This window comes from Microtus pennsylvanicus, chromosome 9, assembly GCF_037038515.1.
Source record: "Microtus pennsylvanicus isolate mMicPen1 chromosome 9, mMicPen1.hap1, whole genome shotgun sequence".
NCBI lineage: Eukaryota > Metazoa > Chordata > Mammalia > Rodentia > Cricetidae > Microtus > Microtus pennsylvanicus.
Window position 1 is genome coordinate 6,627,846 of NC_134587.1, and position 25,696 is coordinate 6,653,541.

The 25,696-nt window shown below is 40.9% G+C and overlaps 1 protein-coding gene across 3 annotated transcripts in view; it reads left to right on the forward strand.

Annotated features, from left to right (window-relative positions):
• The window catches only part of Ccdc141 (coiled-coil domain containing 141), a 141,885-nt gene that overhangs the window by 104,174 nt on the left and 12,015 nt on the right, over positions 1–25,696 (forward strand). For all 3 annotated transcript variants that reach the window (XM_075984793.1, XM_075984791.1, XM_075984792.1), the window contains exons 13-21: positions 1,232–1,411; positions 2,037–2,162; positions 3,948–4,136; positions 5,109–5,288; positions 7,227–7,376; positions 15,541–15,681; positions 16,820–17,014; positions 19,313–19,496; positions 24,772–24,884. In XM_075984793.1, coding sequence (XP_075840908.1) covers positions 1,232–1,411; positions 2,037–2,162; positions 3,948–4,136; positions 5,109–5,288; positions 7,227–7,376; positions 15,541–15,681; positions 16,820–17,014; positions 19,313–19,496; positions 24,772–24,884 — 1,458 coding nt within the window. The remainder of the gene's footprint in view (positions 1–1,231; positions 1,412–2,036; positions 2,163–3,947; positions 4,137–5,108; positions 5,289–7,226; positions 7,377–15,540; positions 15,682–16,819; positions 17,015–19,312; positions 19,497–24,771; positions 24,885–25,696) is intronic.

Genomic DNA, 25,696 nt, shown 5'->3' on the forward strand with positions numbered 1-25,696 from the left:
TTAGCATTTCAGTAGTCGTGTGATAAGTTCTTTATTAATAAAATGTTAAGTCTACATAATAATTAACTCCACTGATGTATTGACATTCTGGTAGGTGAAATTGCTGACAAGGATGCTTTTCCTCTCCCTGTCTGCACAGCAGCAGTTTTGTAAGTGCACAGTGATGTGTGGTGAGGGGCGTGGTTACAGTAGAAAGATGGAAGCTGGCTCTTTCTATCGAGTTGGGTGTGTTTCTGTGACTGGTATTTAGAAGCTCGAAATTGATGGTTTTTTTTTTTTCAATATAAAGTTCAACTGAATCAGATTAATTGACTTTAGCCAGAATTCTGGCAAATGAACTTGCCAGCTTGTTAGTTTGCAGTGAGGAAAACTGAGAATTCTGTCGAGTGTTAGCCTTCTTGCTACCAAGGCATCCAAAAACAAAAAAACAACAAAAAACAAACAAAGCAAAACAAAAAAAAAACAAACAGCAAGAGAACAGAGAACAGTACAGGACTGAATATACATTTAAAGCAAATGGGTAATTTAATTACTTCTTTAGACTGCATGACCGCACAATTTTCCATGTGGTGTACTGAAGTAAAAGGATGATAGGTTTACTAAAGAGACTAGATTTACTAAAGAGACTAAGGACAAATGGTTGGTCTCCTGGAGTGGACAAAACACCAACTCCACTGAATACAGAATCACTTCTTGTATCCTGCTGGCTAACCCTCAACACGTCTTAGAGTAGCCTGCCTTTTCTAGACCTTACTCAGACCACTGTACGCTGATGACTGTAGATGTCTTCTATAAAACACAATTCCCAGCTAATATTGCATGAATAATATTCTATACTTTAAAGCTTCTTAATAATATATCAATGCTATTCCAACCTTATTTATACCATATATGAACATGTAGTGTAGTTTTTCCCACTGTACTTGTCTAATGTCTTTAATAATTTATTATATTTTATAAATCACAGTGGCAGAGTTTATCCTTTTATTATTAGATGCCCTCCTAGACCACTAAAATACTAATGAGGTCTTTAAAGATCTTGCTGTTGATGTGCAAGCAGAGAATATAGGTCTAACCACAACTGTGCCTCTGCGCACGAGACCAGGCTTATCAGTCTAAACTGTATCCTGCCCTGGTGTGATAAAGTACTTGCCACCTAAAATAGCTGAATGTGAAAGAAAAATGTGTCTCTTAGGACAGAAAGCCATTACATGGATTATTAATTCAACAGGCAAAAGAGAATGAGATATTCAATGCTAAAGATGAAATGCGTGTCATGAAGAACACTGTGGAAAAGCAAACAACCGGGAGGGAGGAGCTCAGCCGTCTTCGAATGGCATGGTACCTCAAAGCCAGCGGAGGCAAGCCTGTGGGGCAGCAGTGGGAGACCTTCAAAGAGAAACTGAAGAAGGTAAGAGGGCGGGCTGGGCACTGGCAGGGTAGACTGGTCGCCTGGCATACATAAAGCTCTGGGTGAGACCAAACGGAATGTCGAAGGCTGCCTTTCAAAGAGTAAATTCTGATATGTGCAAAGTTGTAGAGTCTCAAAGCCATCCAGCATCAGAAGACACAAATTGTGTGGTTCTGCTCATTTGCAAGCATGGAGTCAAATTCATAGAGATAAAGGTCAGAATGGACGCTCCCCGGGGATGCAAGAGGGGAAGAGGGAATGGGTGGGGTGTTGCTTAACAGGATCTGTGCAGGTGGATGAGAGCAGTCTGTAGCCCGATGGTGCTGGCAGCTGCACAGTAATGTATATGTCTTGATGACACTTCATTGCACATTTAGCAATGGTAACAACTGTGCAGTTTGTTATATGTTACCATGGTGAGCAATGGTAAAAATTGTGCATGTTACCATGGTGTGAAAAAGAACAACAAAAATAACACAGGAAATGAAGAGCCTCGTGTGACCTCACTGGTGAGGGAAGAGTTTGCAGGGCGTCAAAAAGCGTCATGGCACACCATGTCACCACCGAAGTGACCACAGTGCTGAATTGTCAGAAACACGTTCATAATTGTCAATGTCTGTTTCAGACTACTCACAACGTAAAACTTCTTCACGAAGTTCTTATGCCGGTCTCTGCCCTTGACCTTGGAGGGAGCCTCCAAACGATGTCAGATCTGCGAAGAAGGTGGAATGCCATGAAGCCCCAGCTTCAGGTGAAGATGCGAATGCGTGGGTTTGGGTGAATGGAAAATCGTTCCCAACTCCCCAGATCCAATAAGCTTCCTTCTTCTAAAAAAGTACCCCTTTTGATCTAAAAACCCCTGTAACAATGTATTTTCTTACTATTCCCCTATAAATTTTTGTATTTGATGATACCCAAACATACTGAATCCTGAACATATTTTTATTTTACCTACATTAATTTATATTTCTAATTAATTGATTAGTATATTCACCTTACAGTTCCTGACTTAGGGAGTGTTTTAAATTACAACATCTCAGAACAAGATCAGCAACCTCTAACCTAGAAGCTCTGTTGTCATTGGCCCCCACATCACTGGGCTTTCACTGCTGCCACACACCAGCATCCCAGCTCCTACCGCACTCCCTTCCTGTCTCCATAGCCTCCACCCTGTGTCCCTGCCACTCCTGGACACAACCACCAAGGCTGGTTGACTGTCGGAGCGCCCTCCGTGGACTCGGTTGTTTACTTATCCATTTATTTATTTGTTTTTTTTTTGAGACAGAGTCTTATGTGGCCCAGGCTGACATCAAACTTGCTATATAGCCAAGGGTGACCTTGAACTCTTGACCCTTTTTTCTCCATCTTTCAAGTCCTGACTCACAAACATACACTATTGGATTTGGGGGTTTTGCTGAAAAACTAAGATGCATCTAATTATTACCACTTAATATGTATTTGCTTTAAGGAATTCCAGAGTTAAGAGGTTTTGAGATTCCTGTGGGAAATATCTAACTGTAGGTTCTGTTAAGACAAGACATATATGAAATACAATCACTACACTCTGCATACACACACACACACACACACACACACACACATATATATATCATCACTATCGACAACAAACGCTCCTATTCCAACTCCCAATAAGTATCAACTAGCCCAGTTTGCTATATCCTGTGTGGTACACGTACTTACTTTTGGTGTGTGTTTGCATGTATGCATGAGTTCTTATTTAGGATCCATGGCTAAGGTTACTTAGCTTTGTCGTCTGTCATCATGATGTGTGTCATCTGTTTGGGGTCCATATACTTGATTTGAACTTGGCCATCTGATGCAAGTCAGTCTTGTGAAAATCATCTCCTACGGCATTTCCTTTACTTTTTCTTTTGATGCGAGAATCCGCTTCCGGGATAGCAGTAGAATTCTCCTTAAGCAATTTGCCCTTTGCCAGCTCTCCTCGAGGGCGGGGATTCCTAAATGGGATGTCCGAGCCGTGGGGACTGAAAGGGAAAGCAGTTTATCCCTTCTCCGTGTGGTGGCTATTTGTGGAGTATGGCATGCGCACTTTGAAGGCGCGTATCTTGTGTGCCATTTAGCTGGCGGCTCATTCTGATCATTCTTTCATTGCAGAGCACACGTTATTCCCCTGGTGTATTTGTATACTCATCTTCTCAGCGTCCTTACCATACTGCACCATCCTGCGCTATATTAAATATCAGAAGAAGTATATTTACTTAGCTGAAGCCCAGTACATTTGGTATATCGTAGACACGCATGGCTTTCCATTTTACCATGTATCTTCGAAACACCTGCCTTTCCCCTGCCATGATGTTTACAAAGTTCTGAGAAGATGAGAATGGAACAATGCGTCTCGACGTCTCCACCATTAAGCACAGACTCTGGGTTTTGAGGAGGCTCCTAAGCATTTGTTAACAAACGAGAGAATGGTTCATTATTTAGACAATCAGATTCTCCACTGTCCAATAAAAACTCAAAGCTGCACTTCTTGCTTCTCTTTGATACCTTTCAGCAACTGTATGACGAGGTTCAGCATATCATGAAAGAATGGGAAGTGTTAAGTGGCCAGGGAGCCCCTTTGAAGGAGAAGTCTGACCAACTGAGGGACTTAATCCACCTCCACGAGAGGCAGAGAGCGCGAATCCGGGATTACGAGGAAATCCTATACAAGACAATCCAGTTCCACCAAGTCAAGGAGGAAGTAAGTCTTACTGTGGTTGTCGGAAGGCTGCAGGATTTTACAAGATTAAATTCAGATGTTATTATTATGCACTAAATGAAAACCAAATTGCTTGTCTTAGTGTAAGAGGTTTATCCACCCTGGCGGCTAATTTATCTCCCCCTGGACCTCCATCCTGCTCCGTGCTCCAGCCAGGCTGTGCTCTTCTCCTCCCTGTGAGCATGGCACATGTTTTCCTACATCCAAGTCTCGGCTTTCAAACTGCATTTCCTAGCGGATGCTTCTCTGCTCTTTGTTAGAATAAAACTCATGCCTCCTTCCAGGAAGGGCCCCCCCACCCCGTCTCCCTCATAGTGATTCTTTCTTCTAAATTCCCACAGCAATCGCTAGTCCTTACGTCTAGCAGTTCTCCATCAGGACTGCTATTTTTTTTTTTTTTGAAACTAGATTTTATCTTCCCAACTCAAACGTTAGCTCTTGGGAAGCGAGGTGATCAAAACCAAGTTCTTTCTTTCTTTTTTTATTTTACTTTTTCCATCTCAAGAGCCTGTCAGCATGGAGCACTGAATAAATACTGTTTACTGGTAATTTCACGGCTGCTCAAAACCATCTCTAATGCCAGCTCAGAGACGCCAGCACCCTCCTCTGGCCTCTGAGTAGCTATGCATTTGATACACAGACATGGGCAAGCTATACTCATACACATTAATAGGGAAGTCTTTTTTAAAATAGTTTTTTTGAGTTACCTTAAATCACAGACCAAGATCTTATTAAAGTTTGGAATTATAGTCCTGAAACATATTTCCCTCTTTTGTAAAACTTAGGATGTTAACCAATTAAAGTAATCCTATTGGGTTCATAGGATGGCAGCGTGTGTCTGTTTCCATAGGACTAATGGTTCGGGATGGGCTGGGGAGCACGTCAACACAGAAAAGCCCTGCAGAAAGCAGTCTTTGGAAAAAGCGGGCTAAGTGCTAATGTTCTGAATTCCAGCTGATGCATTTCATCAAATCGAAGGAACTGGAGCTTCTTGCTCAGCCCACGGAACTGGAAAGTTCTAAGGAGGTCCAGATGCAACTGGACCGTGCTCAGGAAAGGCAGGCCTATGTAGAGCATCTCGGTCGGCTGGCCCTTTCCCTGGGAGTGGACATCATTTCATCCGTTCAACAGCCGGTAAGCATCCGGGTGCATCCCTGCCGCCTCCCTCTCTCGACCACATGGGCTATAGGGTGAAAGAAGCAGGCAGATTGTTTAGTACATGTTAAATCTGAATTGAGGCTTTCCTCGCATGTGCTAACCAAGTGCAGCATTATTATGCCATCCCCTAGTCCCAGTATGCTAAATTTAAAAAGACATGCAGTCATTGGAGTGCTTGTGATCTCCAAGTTTCCACCACTGTTAACAAACTAATAAAATCCAAGGAGAAAATCTGAGCACAAAACCGTATTTGATACATATTATTCTCATGTGAATTTAAAATGGAGCCATGATCTCAGATGGACGTTAGGTTTCTGCATCTAAGGCAACTAAGAACCTAAACTTCTCGCTTTCATTTGAAGTAAACTATACTGTAAAAGCTGACGTTCAATGCCCTTGTTGGAAATTTCTCCACATGTTCAGAAACTGCGTGGGCGTGTGAGTCTACCTTAGAAACTACAGTTTGAGAAATTTAAAACTAGATCAAGTATTTCTGAGAGAAATTAACCACAACTGAGAAACATACAAAGTATGATATACACATTAGATTTCAAAGATGTCTGATCAAAAAGATCTTAACACTTTTATATTAGATACATGTTGTAAAGGACAGTATTTGGACACACATGGTTAACTGTATTATGAGGGTTAATTTTATTTATTTCTTATTTATTTTTTCAACGAGACTATTGGTTTTGCTCCTTTTTTATTTTATTTTTTGAGACAGGGTTTTTTTTTTTGTGTGTGTGACTTTGTGTCCTAGAACTCACTCTATGGACTAGGCTGGCCTCACAGAGATCTGCCTGCCTCTGCCTTCTAAGTGCTGGGGTTAAAGGCGTGCCACCACCCGGCTTCAATGAGACTGCTGGAAGTTGTTCAGTTATGGTTCATACCACATCTCTACTGTACAATGGTGCTTCAGGATACAGAGTCTGAAGACCGCTGGGTTCCAGAGTCTTGCCAGACCAGCAGCCCCATTGTATAGAGGAAGAAGCTGAAGCCCAGAGATACTGGGTAGTCATCCATACAAGTCCATAGTAGAGGGGCCCAGGCCCTCTGCTTCTGACCCAGGTTCGGGCACCGGTTGTTGCATCCGCTGTAGGCCACTGGCCGGATTTCCACAGGGAAGTCTAAAAGAATAATAGAAGGTGTTTCCTGATCCAAAGTCCATGACTAGTGCACTGGACTGTGGTGCTTTAAAAATTCTCCAATTCATGCTTTGAGGGTAGAAAAGATATGTTTTCTTCATTATTAATAAGAACCACAGATCCAGTTTCATTTTAAAGTTCATTTAAGATACCTGCCAGGCTACATGTTAAGTAGCGAGCCTAGCGTCTACCCTTTAAGTAAGTAAAAGACAGAATATGAGAATTTGTTGCTTTTAATAGAGTCCGCTTTTGCCAGCGTCAGGGTTTTCTAAGGGGTTTGATTACATTGTGAGTTTATTTTTTAAAGTAAAAAGAAAGGAGGATCTCACTTTGCACAAATAACGTAAATTGTTCTTTAGCCCTCTCTGGCCTTGGTGCCAGCATCCCCTCAGTGCTAGACAGAAACTGGAGCTTAACGAACCTGGGGTGAAACTCGAGTTGACGAGAAAATTACAGCGCCGAGGCAGAATGTTCCTCGTGCATATTTTATGCTTTTCAAAGTAAAAATTAGACCTTATCATGAACGGCGTCTCTGAGGAGTTGGGGATGATGATGAGATTCAAGAACGGAAATGTCTATTCCATAAAGTTGAATTTCTGGCTTCTTTCTAAAAAAGATAAGATTCAAATACATTTAGGGTAAAATAAATCAGGACCCTATATGTCTTTCAAAGCAATCTGTGAGCATCATGATACAGGCAAATGCTATGTGGTCATGTGGCCGTTTCACAGCTTCCCCTTGTTATTTCCACACCCTTCATTTCCAGAACTGCTCTAATATCTCTGCAAAGAACCTGCAGCAACAGCTGGAGGCCCTTGAATTGGATAGCAGGGAGTGGAGTGCCAGCGCCAAAGAGTACGAAAGGGTCCTGTCCTGCAGCTTGGAGTTCTGCACCACCCGAGAGGAGATCAATGAGGTGGGCTTTGCAAAAGGACACACTGAGCCCAAAGCGTGTGTCTCAGTGTCTATGAATATGCATGCATGCTTGCACACAGATGCACACACATACACAGAATCAGAACACTTCTTACCCATGCCCTTTTAGTCTCAGAGAAGCCTTGGGGTGCCCGAAGTTTAAATCAACTTCAACCTCCCAAATATGTTGAAGTCAAAATGATGCCAATGTATAGAAAAACCTCAGATACTAGATTGAGGGTTTGGGGTAATTTTTTTCCTTGGGGTGTGTGTGTGTGTGTGTGTGTGTGTGTGTGTGTGTGTGTGTGTGTTTCATCCTACTTAAGTGGACACAGCTTTTTCAGGGCACACAAGATAGGGTGGCAGAGCCTTGTGTGGCAGCTAGCTCCAGCCGGCTGACGTTCTATTTAAGTAGCATTGACTCAGGGTGAAGGAGGTGGTAAGGACGGGGAGCAGGCTCTTTGCTTCAGAGACCACAGGATATTTTTCCAAAGTCAAGTGCCTCGCTTCATGTTGGTGTGAACAGGTGGCTTTTCTGGCAAAAGAACTAGAGAAAAAGAAAAGAGAGAAGGGGCCTTCCATCGCCCTACATCCCCAGGGACGCAATTTCTCCTTCCCGCCATCAACTGTTCTCAGCTCTGACATGTATTTAGCCCCCCTCCTTCACTTCCAGACCCTACCCCCAGTTAAACTTTTCTTTCATGCTATGTGTGCTGATTGTCTAGTGCTGAGCATAACGGTCTTCCACCCATGGGCTTCCTTTAGGGAAAACACATCAAGGTCATGACTGCTCCACGTCTGTCTCGCTTGGGAGTGAAACCTTTGAGTCCACTAGGAAAATGGCTGAGGGAAAAAGCGGCTAACTAAATTTGTTGAACTTTTACTTTGTGCCCAGCTGCGCAATCTGGGTCCACCAGGTTCTGAGACTCATTAACTCGCAGGTTAAAGGATAGGTAATTAAGCTTTAATGGTGGCCTGTGCTGAAGCACCTGCCCTTCCTGCAGATCACAGACAGGGGCGAGAGGGAGCATGAGAAAGAAGGCAAGAGGAGATCAGGAGGGACTGCTGGGATCCGGTCCAGTGGGAGGAGTCAGGGAGAAGCAGCTGGCATGGTTGTCACATCAGCAATGCTGTCCCGCAATGCACGCTCTCTCTTCTTGGTCTGGTTCACATTCTGGTGGATCCACCCTGCAGTCTACCCTCTGCACAGGGGACAGCATCTCCCAGTTCCCTGTGCCATGGTCTGCACCTCCCTTAGATCTCTTTACTCTTGTTCAAGAGTCAATCAGAACTTCTGTTCTCCCAGGTTTATAAAAAGATCCGTGGCCATTTTTAAAAATGATCTTTCTCTAAAATTTCTGTCTCCTTTTCCTCTCCCCCACCTCCTTCATCTTTCTTCTCGTCATTTTTCCTTTCTTGCTTTGCCCAAACATCCCTTCCTGCAGAGATGGAACAACCCTGCACCTACAGAGAACACCAATGGCACAGACTAGTGTGTTCCCAGTCCCACTTAACTGGGTTTCAATGGCCCCCATGAGCTGTGGCATTTATGAGGCTGGGTTCCCCTGCCCAAGCCTTTCCAACAGTTCTATTTATGGGGACAACCTCATGATGAACTTGCACTTGGAGCCAGCCCAGTTGACAGATGACCCTTCCAGCCATAGTAGGGACACTCCGTGATTGTCTGTACCACCTCGGGAATGAGCAAGCAGATACACACGGGTTTGGTTTGGAAGTCAGGTATCACTTGACCATAGTCTTACTTACTAAGAGACGTGTCATTCTTCCTTGCTTCTGCTTGTAATCTAATTAATCTTTAGGCTATACTTTGATATTTGAAAGACCTTTGAAAAACTTGAGTCTTTTTTACTTTTATTTTTCCTGTTCGTTTGCTTGTTTTGGTTAGCGACATGACAGGCATGTTGAAGTGTAGCATCCCTGTGCTGGATTTTACAAATACCAAACTAGTGGGAGCCCCTTAGTAAAATAAAATGTAGACATACCTTACTCTGAACTGCGACTAGGAGAGAGGGCCCAGTTGATGGTTCCATGGTGGCAACATTTGGCATCTAGATCTGTTTGTCTAGACACGGGTATCTAGAGAACTATACAAAATGAAGTGAAGCCAGGCAAGGTACCACAGGCCTGTTTTCCCAGCACTGGGAAGGTAACAGGGAGAGCAGAGTTCAAGGCCAGTCTATGTTACAGACTACAGAACCTAAGTTCAAGGTCAGCATGGGCTACATAAGACCCCATCCCAAAACAAGCAACAAGAACTGACATGCAGGGTGTTAAGTTTTTTTTTCTGTTATAAACTAGTGAGTAACATTTTTGCCAGGCAGCTAGATCGTGCTTAACATTTAATTTTTTAAAGTTGATCGCAAAACAAAGTTTTAGTCTACGACACTGAGTTGCAATAGACTCGGAGAACATCTGGCTTTAATATCTTCATTTCTCATATGAGAGAAGGAAGGTGTGTGTGAGAGAGAGACAGACTCATATTAACTGTGCCCTAGAAGACTACAGAACATCTGTCTAGAGTCTTTGGGGGTCAACTTTGAGCCAAGACTCATCTGAACCCGAGAGTGCTTGGTGTGTGCTTTTCCAGAGTGAGCCATTCAGTCGGTGGGTGTAGTCTCGTTCGACCATTTCTGGTCCCGTCTTCCATACATCCATTACGAGATGTGGGAAAGATCTCCCACACTTGATTTGCTTCTCTTGACTTTGCTGGAACTAGCTTAGCGCTCTTCACTTGGGTCCTTACGGGAGGACTTTGTGCTTTAAGGCCTTGGAATGGCAGCTGCTCTGAAAGCGATTCAAAAATAGGATGTGATGTTCTTTAAAGACAGGCAACCATGCCTTTTGTGTTTCATTATCTTTGCATGTTGTTATGCATGGTGAATTTTTGAAAAACGCGTTTTCTACACATTTACCCACGAGATACATAGCCATCAAACTGCCAGATTTTGAGGCATCTTTCCCACCCATTTCATGCAAGGATACCTTTTTATGCATAACTACTCAATAGCATTGCCTTTTCTTGCCTGGTCATGTGAATATATGTTTTGTGTGAATAACACACAAAACATTCTAGAAATTTCCGCAACTGTATTGCAGTGCTGAGGAAGTGTTTATAGCTACATTTAGAAAGGTAGTATGCTAGCAGTCACATGTTTTTTCTTCTTGCAAGCTGACCAAAAATAAAAATAACATCTCATTTACATGAGGATGGTAGGGATTTATAACTTAAGGGCTCAGATTTTGTGTCACAAGCAATGGCTTTTCTGGGAAGAACAGTGATGACAGGATCAGGCTGGTATCCATTTTCTCAAACTAAGTTTACCACGCTAAATTTCCAGACAATTATGTTGCTTTACCCTGGAAAGTCTCTTCTAGGATAGCAACATCTTTTCTATCAGAGGTTAATAAGGAAAGGATTTAGCATAGATATTCCATAAGTCAGGCATGAATCCCCCAAATTCTGTTGTCAGTTTGGATGATTTGCCATCTGAGAGCCAGGCACACCAACTGATAAGAAGCAATGGATTATAATTAAGAATCGGGGCTTTTCCAAGCACATACACAGCAGGATGAAAGAAAACCACTTACCATTGTTCGGCAGAATGAGCAAAGTTAGTCATCATGGCAGGGAAGAACACAGAAAGGTTTGCATAGAGAACAAACCACCTTGTGGGGCCATCACTGTGGAAAAATACAGACAATATTCATTGTTCAGATTTGTAATCCAAACTTGCTCTTTAAAAAATACTAAATTGTCTTCATCCAACAAATATGTTTAATGTGACTCCCATGAGCCAGGCTGTAACCCTACAAATGTCCACAGAAAACTTAGACGTCTCGAGACAATGAAAACCCACATGGCACCCCACTACCAAACCATAACCATCTGTTCAGCAGGCCCCAACCCAACTGCATTTGGGTGGCCTGTATAAGTGAACAGGAAAAATTACAATTTGTTTAGAAAATGTTCATCCTGAAGGTTCAAGATTTTAAATTGTAGTATTTGATATCTGTAAAATACCCCATAGGATCTTCTAGAAAGTATGGAAAGCTCACATTTAAAATTATAGTAAGCATACCCCCAAATAGAACAAATAAGATTATTAAATTCATTCTGAAGATGCCACACTTTCAGGATAATGTTTATTGCCGAGACTGACTGCAATTTGGAACGGGTCTTTGCTTTCCAAGTTGTCCCCTCCCTGTTGCTATGTGACTTTGAAGCTGAGGAAGATGTGCTGTAGTTCCTAAATGGAAGAAGGCCAAGAAGACTTCTCCAAAAATCTGTCCAGCACAGAGACCCAATGCCCTCCATTAATATTTGGAGCAAAATCAGGATTAGATTTTGAGTCTTCGGATGTCTTCGTTTCACATTCAAGCGTCTCTGGGAGGTGGTGCGGTCCAGCCTTCCATTACAGAAAATGAGCCTCAGAAAGCTCTCTCATCTGGAAGGGGCAAATGGAGCATACGAAATGGACCTTGTGAAGTGGATGCTGGAGAAACCAAAACTGACTGCTCATTTTGGATTTGGGGTGTTAGCCAGAAGTATGCCGTAGTTCTAATGCAAGATTTTCTTTGCCAATCTGTTGCCTTTGGTTTTAAATAGCCCGTGTCCCTCACACCAGTTGGCCTCACCAGCACCAGACTTATACATAATACATTCTTGTGAAAGTGGCCTTCACCAGCTTAGTCAAGACTAAGAATAGCAAGCTAGCCTGGCCTGCCAGGAGCCTCTTACTCTTCTGTTTCCTTAGAAGTTCTCTCGTTCCTACCTCTGAGAGGAGACTTATCACTCGCTGGGAAGATTATGACGAGGATAATTTTTGTAGTTTCAAAAAACCCAAACCTAGTTTTTAAATTTTGGTATTTTTTCTAATTATGGCCATGTAAATGTAGTTCACTTGTTCCATGCACACGTGGAAGAGCTGAACATGTTCACAGAGGGAAGAATCAAATGACTCACAGAAAATGGATCCTAACATTCTTTGTACATACATGTTACTAATGTGAACTGTACCGTTTAAAGATTTTGAATGAATAAACTATTTCTGTCCCCAGGCTGCTGGCGTGTACGGCTGCTTACAGGCTCAAGCTGGACAGCTGTCTTACCCGTCTCCTCCATTCGCCACTGATGATAAGCTCACTAAAGTTAGAAACAGCTGCAAGGGCATGATACCCAGGCCAGTAACCATAGCGCTCTCTTCCTTTAAAACAGGGAAGCCGAGTTATGTGGGGTTTAGATTCAGTTCTCATACTGGAATGTGCAGGTTTGTTCATGCTAGAGGTGGTTCACCCATGATCCCTTCTGCTTGTGCATTCGGTAGTCTTGAATTTGCATCAAGAAAGGTCCAAAAGCTTAGATTTTGACTGAGATTTCCAAGGCGACTCAACAAGAACAGTGCCAGCAGCTCTGTGGAGAGATCTTGTGTGTCAGAATGAAGCTATCATGTTTCACATACCCATAGCGTCACGAACATTCTTTGGCCTTACAAATCGTCTTCAGTGGAAATGCATGCATGCCGATGCCGAAATGGAGTTGTTCCTGCACGTCATAAATCTGATGTTTGTCATCCAGAGTAAACTAGAAAGCTCATGCTTCAGAATGAAAGTGTTAGAGTTCTATCTTTCTACATGTCTCATACAGCTTTCAAGTAGATGTTAAGCCTTCCTGTTTGAAGAAGCAAATAAGACCCTTTGACTATCAAGTTGATTGTAGAACTTTCCTTCCTTCCTCTAGACTGAAGTCTGTAATACCATGGGGTAAGGTAGAAAATTGTGTTTTCTGGTGCTTAGCTGCCGGTGAGTGTGGACTTTTGTTCCGTCTGTGATGTTTATTACCTCACCCTATTAATTTAATGTTGTGTGTGTATGATGTGTGCATGAGTGTATATGTGTGTGTGTGAGTATAGGTGCTGGCGTATGACATTGTATGTGTGGCAGGCAGAGGAAGCCTGGGGTGTTAGTCCACTCCTTCTAGCTTGGTTGAAACAGAGTCTCTTTGGCTGTCTATGCAGCTGTGTACGTCAGCCTAGCTGGCCCAAGAGCTCCTGGGAATTCTGTCTCTGCCTCTCATCTTTCATGAGCACCAAGATCACAGACACATGCACACATGCTAAAATGCTTGGTTTTACATGGTTCTGGGGATCTCAACTCAGGTTCTCACACGCATGCATCAAGCTCTTAACCCACTGAGCCGTTTTCCCAACCTTTGTTGTTTGTTTTTTTGTTGTTTGTTCGTTTGTTTTTGAGACAAGTTCTCACTGTGTAATCTGGATTGTCCTTGGATTTGTGAGCATCCTTCTTCAGCCTTCTGAGTACTGGGATTATAGGCGTGCACTCTTGCAGCTTGAATAATTTGGTTGCTAATTGTGGTAAAATTTTGTAGCATTACTCTATCCTAACCAGGTTATGTGTGCTTTCTGTGGTATTCAGTACATACACCTCAGCATCAGCCAGTGCACCCTCCATCAACACACATTATAGTCGTCTCAAACAGAGTATCTACATAGCTAACTGCCATTGAAGGAGCTTTTAAACAATAGTCTCTGGCTGCCTCAGAGAGGGCATTTATTCATTTATAGTTGCAGATTGCAATTTAGGGATACAAAAAGAACCTACCTCAGTTTTCTATTAATAACTCAGCATATAGTTCCTTTATATGACAGTATCATAAAATATACTCATCTATCCCTTCCTGCTAGAATTAACACATATGCATTAAATTATCAAATGTCACAAAATATAAATATTTAATGGATATTTCATAAGTATACCAACTTAATAGGGTATTTTAATATTTTGTGGTCTCCTGATAAAGAAGTCATTTTCAAAATCTGAAGTTACAGCTCTTCCGACCCTTTCTGGACACTGTTGGTTTATCTGTTAAAGTGGTTTTATGGTCGCTGTTCTTGGTTTTGTCTGTAGCTTAAAACTAATACTCAGCAATGTCATTTTTTTATATAAAAATCGATAGTGGTTGAGTATAAGTATGTCCTATGCAAAAAAAGTATAAGTATAATAATTTATACATAATCAGGTCTGCCGGGGCTTTGGAGAGCCTCAAGAAGAGTTAAGGATAAAGTCATTGTTTTATTTCTACAATATGGAAAACCTGGAGTAAGCGTTTTGAGGAAGCATACATTTTCTAGGGCAGATGTATTTTTCTATATTATGAATCTAAGCTGTAACATGTGCACGGCTTTTATGTATTCTCGGGTAATTTGTTTGCTATCTTTGAGAAGACTTTTAATGTATTTCTAACTTTTCTTTTCCATCACTCAGATTTATCAACCATGACATGATTCTTTCTTGTTGTAAAAGTTCCCATATAATCTTAGCTTTTATGTTTTCTTTGTGCTTCCCTTTGCTGATAATATGAAGTGTGAGTTGCCTGGAAGTACACTTAGCCTTCATGAATATGTAGAAGCAAGAGAAAACAGAATATTTAGAAATGCCAGGTTGCTTAGAATCTTAGTGCATTGATAAAGACAGATTGTCGGACCATCGTAATATGTCCTATCTATGCATAGTCAACATTGCCCTTGGTGGCAATGACACTCACCTTGGGTGTTTACTTGTATTTTCAAAGTTAATGTTATACATATAAAAAGTAAAACTCATCTAAAATTTGCTTACGGAAATAACTCTTGCTGGGCAAGTAAATCTCCTTTCTCACTAATCTCATAGACTGTACTAGCAATTCTCAAAGTCAAGCCCTCATTGACCTCTTCATCATGAACAGCTCCTTGGAGCCTTAATAATTTCCATACATAATGACTGAGAGAGACTACCAGGATATGGAAAGATCTGGAACAATACTAGCACACAGAAAATGGAATGAGCGTCAAACTTTGTGTCAAATAAATACAAATAAGACAGTTTGAGTTAGCAAAAGTTTATGTTCAAGATGTTGGCTATTTTCTTGTTTGGCAACCAGTGTGACCATACTGAGTTTAAGATCATATATCAGAAAGTACTCTCATCAAGGGATAAGAGTCCACATAGGAAATCCAGTTTTGACTGAAAGTATTCTGAAGACACTTTAAGGGGATGACTGTTTGGGGCTATTTAGTTTTGTTCATAATAATGAGTATTGTCTTTCTAATTGTAAGGAAATTATAATTTTATTTTTTATTAAACTGTAGCTCAAAGAGTCATTCAAAGATATAAAAAAGAAATTCAACAATCTGAAGTTTAACTATTCCAAAAAAAATGAAAAATCTCGAAACCTAAAGACTCTTCAGTATCAAATCCAACAAGTTGACATGTATGCTGAAAAAATTCAGGTAATAAAGTAGTGTATGAGTGTGTGTGCATGTGTGTGTGTGTGCGTGTGTATCATTATTACAATTAGTACAAAATTGTTACAGTCTAGGTAGAACTCTTTATAACAGAATTGAGATGGAAAGGGTTGCTTTCTATTTTTATAATAATTTGACTTTTTGAGTGGAATAAATAGTATTTGATTTATCTCATTTTCCCTTTAAAAATAATAACTTTATTCTCTGTAATCCAGAGTTGGTTTTCCTGGAAATGTTTTAGCTATTTGCTTGGTATGCAGTCGTGTGAGGCTGATTTTAAGTGGACCAACTTACAGGAAAGATCTATCTCCTTGAGTAATTTATGGCCGCATCCTTCCCAGGAAACAACGTTCATTATCTGAATCCGAGCTCACCTTCACTCTGTGAGCTTTCTAGCTTATTCAATTTTTAAATTTTAAATAATTTTTAACTGACACATGAAGACAGGAGAAGTGTGCATACCTTGGGGTACCATGTTTTGTTTCAGTGCAGGAGAATGTTGCAATACTATTTAAACCAGACTAGAGCCATCTCTACGGATACTCATAGTTTATTCTGGAATCATCCGCGACCCTTGCTTTTGGCTATCACCGTCATCAGTATGTCACCAGCAGGAACAGTTGCCTTGTAGCGATGGCACAGCAGAGCTTTTGGCCCCATCCCTGCAACCTCACACCAGTGATGTGTGTTGAGATATATGTGCTGAGACAGACTGGACCAGTTTCTGCCAGACGCACAAGGCCTGTGCATTTCCATGCTTCCCCAGCACATCTCCATACATGTGCCCCGTGTACCATGTGTGCCCTCTGCCTTTTTCCTTTACTGCTCTCACACGTCCCGAGTGCCCAGCACAGATTCCAGAGCTCCTGATAATTACATACATACCTTATATTATTTCTAGGTTTTTCTGCTTATTTGCAAATACTGATTGAATAGATTGAATAAAATATCTTGGAGAAAGACTATTCTTTCCAAAGTACATTTGCAATAATTATAATTTTAATATTTCAGAATGGTAGAAGCAGCAGGATTCTCTGAGTTACTCTGTTTTACTGCTAGCATCATAAGTAAGAATATAATTGCCTTTTAAAAACCCCTTTCTACTCCTCCCCTCTGCCCACAGGCTTTAAGGAAGAAAATGGAAAAAGTTAATAATAAAACTTCTGACTCATTCTTAAGTTATCCAAGTAATAAAGTTAACATCCTTTGGGAAGCCATGGAGGATTTGCAAAAGCATGTGGATGACTTTGATAAAGTCGTGACCGATTACAAGGTGAATTTGGACCTGACTGAACATCTCCAGGAAATACTAGAAGAGGTATCTTCTCGTTGTGATTATATTCTTCCTGTAATGTTACTTCAAAATATATTGTCTCCTGAGCATAGTAAAGAACTCTTTTGAAGACAGGGTTTCTCTGTGTAGCTTTAGAGCCTATCCTGGAACTTGCTCTGTACAGCAGGCTGGCCTCGAACTCACAGAGATCTGCTTGTCTCTGCCTCCTGAGTGCTGGGATTGATTAAAAGGCGTGCGCCACCACTACTCAGTGTAGTTAATCCCAGTAGTTAGAGGCAGAACAGGGAGATTGCAAGTTCAGATACAGTTTAGGCTCCATGGTAAACACTGTCTCAAAAGAAAAAAGATCCTATTTCTTCTAAAAATGCTATTTAAAAAAATTAATTTTTATTTTATGCATATGAGTGTTTTGTCTGCATGTATGTCTCTGCAGGGTATATATGCAGTACCTGTGGAGACCAGCAGGGGGTATCGGATCCCCCTGGGACTGGAGTTACAGCCAGTTTTGAGCTGTTGTGTGGGTGCTGGGGATTGAACTCAGATCCTTTGGAAAGGCAGCCAGTGCTCTTAACCACTGAGCCATCTCTCCAATGCTGTACTAGTTACTGCTGCCACGAAAGCCATGGTCCTGCTGCTCTTCATTATCGCTTGCAGGGTCATTCCCTAAAGTTGAATCGCCAGGTCAAAGGCCACAGGGATTTTGTTTTCTGCATTATATAGTGGCTCTTCCAAAAGCTCTGATTGATTTACTTTTGCATTACCGCAAGAGTTTCCATTTCTTTGTAACCTTAACTCAAACTCCAACCACTGATATTGCAGTCACTGCTGGAAATCAGTTTCAATGTTTAAGTGGTCTGTTTACTTCACGACATTGATGATACGTCAGAAAAAATGATGGGGAAAATCTCAGGTGCTGCCCTCCTGGGCATAACCTTGGTTACTGCCGAGGGCATAGTAGTAGGTCCACCTAAAATTCATGACGTTTGACAAGGTCAATACATTGACTCTTACTTCAGATCAGAGAGGGTTTTAAGCTTTCTTTGTTCCCTCTTACTCCTAAATACAAACTTTCTTTCTGTCCTGCTAATACTGTTGAGTGTTTGGACTGAACACCACATTATAAGGCAGCTGATTTTTCTTTGATACATGATGTACAGGTTTGCTGAAGCTTCTTGATACTGTCTTAACTGGCTTATCACGGAGTCCTATTTTACTTTATTTATTTATTTATTTCCTAGCACAAATGCCTCTGGCCTGGGGCAGACAATTCCTCCTGTCACAGTTACTTATTTTTAGTGAAAAATTACTTCATACCTCCACTGTGCTTTGAAATAATGACCAGTTCTATTTCACAAAGGTAGAATTTTTTTCTTTGGATGGTGTTTCCTGGATCCATGCTCTAAATTTTATTCTTATAGGAAATTTGATCATGAATATATTACTAAGAAAAAAATTTACTTATGGGCTTATTAGCAGTGTTTGGTTGTTGATTATACTGGATTTTGAATATTGTCCAACCAATGTTTATAAACCTTTTAGTACCCAAATGCTTTTGCTGATTGCTCTTAAAACTTATCCAACATTGTCTTAGGAATTATATTTTAGACAAATCTAAGAAGGCAGGAGAATCAAAGCTATTTCCATACTTCTGCTTTCTAATTATATTATAATAATATATAATTATATAATATATATAATTATATAATAATAATTATATAATCTAATTATATAATAATAATAAAGTATAATATTTCTTTATTATACTTTAAAAATATTTGCCTTGGGTGTCTTAGTTAGAATTTCTATTGCTGTGAAGAGATACCACGACCATGTCAACTCTTGTAAAGAAAACATTTAATTAGGGTGACTCACTCACAGTTTAAGAGGTTCAGTTTATTGTCATCATGGTAAAACATGGCAGTGTGCAGAAAGACATGGTACTGGAGAACTCGCTGAGAGTCCTCCATCTTGCAGGCAGCAAGAAGTAGTCTCCATTTCACGCGAGGGAAGCTTGAGCAAAAGAGACCCAAAAGCCCACCTCCACAGTGACACACTTCCTTCAGCAAGACCACACCTACTTCAGCAAAGCCACACATCCTAATAGAGCCAGTCCTTTGAGGGCCATTTGCTATCAAACAAATCCATTGGGTGTCTAAACGAAAAGGTATATGACTGTGTGCTGATGTTTTCTTTAGTAAGACTTGAGAAGTTTAAGGCTACCTGGAGTTTGAGGTAAGCAAAATGTGAAATGTCATTGGTCAACATGAAGAATTTCAGAAGGACGCATCTCTTTAACCTGTGATTTCTTCCATTTGAATACAGTGTAACTTTTGGTATGAAGACGCAAGCGCCACAGTTGTAAGAGTTGGGAAGTATTCCATGGAGTGCCAAACAAAGGAAGCTGTGGAGATCCTCCACAGACAGTTCAACAAGTTCATTGCTCCTTCGGTGCCTCAGCAAGAAGAAAGGATTCAGGAGGTCATCGACCTTGCTCAGCGCTTATACGGTGAGTTCTCAGGTGATGCTCAGAGATTGCCGCCAAACAAGTCTATACCGAACCCAGTCCAACAGGAAGGAGATCAAGGCCCCCCCTGTCCCCCACCTATTCCGAGAAAAGTCTTAAGATCCGTTCCACATGCAGCAAAAGTAAGCGGCAGAGGACAGAACGGAGGGCAGAGCGCCCCACAGCAGGAGATGAGGCCTGGGGTTTAACCACCTTGTATCAGCCCTCCTTCTCTGTTCTCTTTGCAGTCCACCCTTTCCATTCTTCTCCAGGCAGCAAAACCAGAGCCCAGCTCTCTAGACAAAGGATGTAACATCCATTACAGTGAGTCCTTGAGCAGGAGGAGATTCAGCGCTAGCTTGCACGAAGCTTACCTGAAACATTATCAGTCTCTTGTTTCCACGAGAGTTTGATGTGTGGATTTGAGACATGGGTGGAAAACTCTCCTTCATCGTCTTCTTGCCTGTCCAACAAATGGGAAAATTCTGTCACCTCATGCCTGCTTTCTTCTCCTCCAGGGTGAGGAAAGAGTCACCTGGGTGACAGTGCTTGGGGCCCTAAGGACACTTCCATGATGCTCTGATGTGGTTCCTGAGAGACAAGGAAATCCCCAGTGACCAGGCAAAGGCGTCCTAGAGGAGACATTCGTAGGTGGTTCAGAATGCATCCTCTGGATGCCCAAAGCTGCTTCAGGCAGACACTCAGTCTACAGCACTCCTACTCCCAGATAGGCACAAAGTGCTTAGCGACATGGAGTGCACTGACTGCCTCATAGGAAATCCTTAAGAATAAGTTGTTTATTAATTTTCGAAGTAAAATAGTAAAAATAACAAAAACACTAAAATATCAGCTGGATGTCTCTCTCTTAGCATGGATGTTATGTGAGCGTGCTACAAATGAAGTCTTCAGGGCATCTCTAGCACTGTGGGTGTCTGTCGCCATTTTACGTTCCACCTGATAGTGTAGACACTTCTGTGTCTGTCTCGTGTGCTGGTGGCTGAGGGGAGAATGTAATGTGCTGTATTCCAGCACATGTTCAATGCCAAAGCGTGGCAAGAACTCACAAATACCCCATAAAATCACCTTCTACAAACCTTGCGAAGTTCTGACGCCTGCCTTGTTGAATGTTCTGGTTCTTATTACTAACTGATATTTGCATGAGTTAGTTGTTTGGATTATCCTATTAGAGTATCATCTCCAAGAGAGATGAAATCTCACCTATTAACTCAGAGTACCATATCACATACTGAGGGTTCTGTGACTGTTGCAAGAATAAAGGAATAACTGAATATTATCATTGAAAATATAGATTTTATGAGTTTCCACACATTTAGCATAGAACTAACACACCTTTTAAAATATTTTATTTATTCTGTGCTTGTGTGTGTGTATATACGTAGACTACATGGGCCATAACACATATTTAGAGGCCAGAGGACAAATTGCAGAATCAGGGCCCTCCTTCTACCAAGTGAGTCCTGGGAATTGAATTCAAGTCACCAAGCTTGGCAGTAAACACTTCAACTCACTGAGACTTCTCACCAGTGCAAGGATCTAACCATCTTTTATGCTGCAGTACATAATTACTTTAGGAATATGAAAAAAGCCTTGCAGACAACTAAAGCATTACTGATCCCCGAACTTTTAAATTTTACATTTATTTGTGAGTGGAGAGATAGATGTCTCAGTGGACATGAAGAGGTCAGAGGGCAGCCTGTGGGAGTCAGTTCTCCCCCTTGACCATGTAGACCTGAGTCACTATCTTCTTGATAGACCATGTTCTACTTCAGGTCACCAGGCTTGAATGCAAATGCCTGTAGCTGCTCAACCATCTGCCCAGTCAAAGTGCAAATCAATTTATCCTAAAAACTAATTGTGAGAGCCTCCTATGCATCAGGAGCTGTCCAAAGTGTTTGTGTGAAATTCAAAGACAGTATCATTCCTATAGTCAAGAAATATGGTCTAGGCCTAAAAGCCACTGCAATCTTGTCCTTTATTGCATGTTAACTTTATCTTCTGTGCCTGGTGTTGGGGGTTGAATTTGGGGCCTTTCCTGGTTAGTTTTTTTGTCAATTTGACACAAACCTAAGCATACTTGACAAGAGAGAATCTCAATAGTAATTGCCTCCATTAGATTGGCCTGTCGGCATGTCTGTGAGGGCAGTTTCATTGATTTTTGATTGATGCGAGAGAGCAAGCCAAGCTCTCTGTGAGTAGTGCCATTCCTGAGTAGGGGAGCCAGAGTTGTATGAGAAAGGTAACTAAGCAAGCTAAGCAAGTAAACATATCGCCAACATCCTTCCATGGTCTCTGATTTATTTCCTGCCTCCAAATTCTGCCTTGGCCTCCTTTAGTGCTGAACTGTTAACTACAAGCTGAAATAAACCCTTCCTCCTCAGGATGTTTTGGGTCAGTATTCTATCACAACAGCAGATGAAGAAAATGGCCCACTTACCCTATCAAGCTCTCAACCACTGGGTTACATCCAAAGCCCAGAATAAATATCCTCTTTTAAGAAACATTTGTTTCCAGCTATTGTAAAGGGAGACTACTTGTTCGTTTTCCAGCTGCCCAGACCTGAATAATCACAAAGAAACTATATTAATTACAGCACTGTTTGTCTTATGTCTCAGATATATTCCTAGCTAGCTCTTACATCTTAAATTAACCCATTTCTGTTAACCTATGTATCACTGCAAGGCTGTGGCGTACTGGTAGGGTTTTGGCATTAGAGAGTCTTTCTCCTCCAGCTACATGCCGTCCCCTTGACTCTGTCTACCCTCTCTCTATATTTCTTCCAGCCTGGATATATTCTGCCCTGCCATAGGCTAAAGCAACTTTTTTCATTAATCAATAAGAGCAACACATATACAGAAGGACATCCCACATCATTTCCCCTTTTCTGTCTAAATAAAAGGAAGGTTTTAACTTTAACAAAGTGAAATTACATATAACAAAATGTGTATCAAGCAAGAATTACACTTTCAACATTTAGTCTATTTGTATCTGGAAAGTTTCATATCTAATTTATCATTTATCATAACTAAGGAAAACTATAACTATCTATCTTAAATTCTTCAAAGACCTCAGAGGAATAATATTACGTAATTAAACAATAAGTGCACTGCAAGCAACTTCCCAAACTTTAAAATTGATAGAGATATCTGGCTGCCTGGACAGTCACCCAAAGTTCTTCTGTAATGTTGGGGCATCCATCTTCATTCAGCCTACAGGCCCATAATATCTGGAAGACTTTCCCACAAAGCAAGAAATTTCAAAGATAATTTTGCCTATATTAGCAGTTTGTCAGTCACTTTGTTCTGTGTTCTGCAGAATGTCTAGTAGACTCTTTCATGAAACAGGAACCCTGAAAAACGGTCTCACCTTTCAGCAAGTTCAGCAGTCATTTCTGTGGGTCCTGCATGTCCAGTTTATACAGCATACCATCAAGCAATCCAGGCAAGAGTAATTTCTTGCCCAAATGGCTAGCTAACTCCATAAGGAGACTCTTTGATGCCCATCTTTCTCTTGAAGTAATTGGTCCTGCCAGGAGCAGATATGTCTCACTGTTGACAAAAGTCTAAGTTCTTAAAACATTTTAAATGCCATATTCTGTAGGTCTTTGAAGTGTTGAAGATTATTTAACTGAAATATATCTCTTTATATCTAGAAGACATAACTAACAAGACTATACTTTGACTACTATAAATGACTATTAATCTTTAATTTTTAATTACATTGAATTTTTAAATGAGCTGTATAAACATAATACCTTAAACAAGGGCAGAAACACATATACACAGTGTAACAAAATCAATCTTAAATTTGTATCAATAGACTAAAGTCCATACCAATGTAAAGTATGCATCTCTATATATCAGGTTATTGCTGGTTTTCAGGTTGGTTTTGGTTGGGGAGGGACATGCTTGAGTTCTTCAGGATTCTAAGCCCCCATCAGAAGTAAACCAGAGGCAAATGTTCTACCTCATTCTGTAAAGTGCCCTTGCACTTTGTTCCACTGCTCACTCTGCAGAGGCCTTTCTGTCTGACACATTCCCCTGTGTCCATGTCTGCTTTTGTTTCCTGTGCTTTCAGGAGTTTTCCTGGAAAATCCCCGCTCACATTGGCATTGTTTGCTTTCTTCTACTGATTTTAAAATCCAGGCCTTGAATTTCATTCTTTAATCTATTTCAACTTGATTTTTCTAACTCAGAAACCGGGATGAGATGGTGGGATGAGATGAGATTGGGGCCCATTCTATGTTTTATGTGGGGATATTTTAGCATGGCTCAATGTTCTACTGGCTCAGATTGGCTTGGAATTCTGTCAGAGAATTAAAATCACATACATTTGGAATAGGCAGGCTCAAACCAGATGATGACAGGCCTTGAATGTCATTCTGAAAAATGTATATTCTCTAAGTGGTGAAGAATTTCTGACTATCTTGAATAAGAAATCCTAATCTTAAGAACAGTAATATAAGAACGTTAACTGGGTTCCATAGAGGAGACAATGGCACAGCAAAAGAAGTCTTTATTTTAGAAATCCTAGGCTAGCAAGTTTTCCATCACTGTGACAGTAAACCTGGCTCAGGGTTTCAGAGGCTTCATCCTATTCTGTGCTTCTCCACTTCTGTGGGTTTAGTTTGAACAGAATAATTATGGCAGCAAGAATGTATAGTGGAGAAGGTTGCTCACTTCACAGCCAGAAAACACACAGAGAAGCATCTGGGGACAATTTATCCCTTCAAAGGCATATTCCCCAAGCAACCCATTTTCTCTAAGCATCCTCATTTTCCACAGGACCCACTTCCTCCCAATAATCAATTCAATTATTAACTCATCAACAAACTAACCCACTGATTAAGTCAGAGGTCTCATGATCCTCCCCAAAAGTCCGACCTCTGAACATAGCTCTGAGGGACCAAGCCTTCAATATGCAAGGCTTACGCTGATATTTCCTAATCAAACCACGATCCCAGCACATAAGAAGTGGAGGTTATGTGGTCAGTTTAAGGCTAGTCTGGGTTACATGAGACCATGTCCAACCCCTTCATCCCTCCCAACCCACTACCCTGTATCCAAATATATCTAAACTATTACGCTTTGCTTTTAAAAACATACCTGCATCCATTGATTATTCTGTTCCGTGTATGTTAGGAGTTTACTGTCTACTAGTGCATACAAAAGATACTTGGGAGATAAATTAGCACCTAGTTCTTTCTCTTTTTCTGTTAAGAATTCTCTTTACATGTAGGTTTTTCTTTGCTCCTTCCCAGGCTTGGAAGAAGGGCAGAAATATGCCGAGAAGACTGTCACAAGACACAAGGAGATTCTCGAATCTATCACTGAATTATCTGGGTCTCTCGTGGAGCTTAAAGAAAAACTGGAGGTAATTTCTTCTTCCTAGAATATGTATTATCAAGTGATATAAATAGAAATGGGTTAATCAACTGTCTTCCGGTGCAGAGATGTTCTAATATGAATTCTCAGGAGGCTTAACATACACATTTGTTTCTTAGCATTCTGACATAATTATCTGAGGGTTTATGATAATTAATCCTCTTTCTTTCCCATCACTGCAGAGAAAAATGTTTCTGGGAATGAGGGCTAAACACAATTAAGGTGTCTCGTTTACATTTTCATGGATCATATCCTAGAGGATGAATGTGTGCCGTTAAAACCAAAGCCACATTTGTATTAAGGAGTCTTATGTTTATATTCATAAATAATAGATGGAATGGTTTTTCTTCCTCTAGATTATGGCACCAAAGAAATTAACACTAATATTTAGGTATTATATGCACTGAACATTTAGCATGGTGGAAAAATTAAGGTAACTGTTATAACCTTCATGGAATTAAAATGAAATGGTAAATAAAAACAGGGTAAATGCTTATGATTGCTATGGTAGACAAAAACCAACTAAAGGAAAGATATGTTGTCATGCTTTGAAAATGTTGTGGGTAATGCTGTTTTTATAACTTACTGAGAATGGTTTGGGATAATCGCTATAGCTCTGTCATTAAGAGCTCACACAGGCTCTAGATCAGAACTCAGATGCCTTGGAATACCCTTGGGTCACAAATTGGGCAAATGGTTTAATCTCCTAAATGGATGCTGCAGAGGCCCAGGGGCTCCGCTGTGAAGGTACCCAACTGTGTTAGTTGTTACTGTTGTGAACTTGCAGTTCAGGTAGAATTA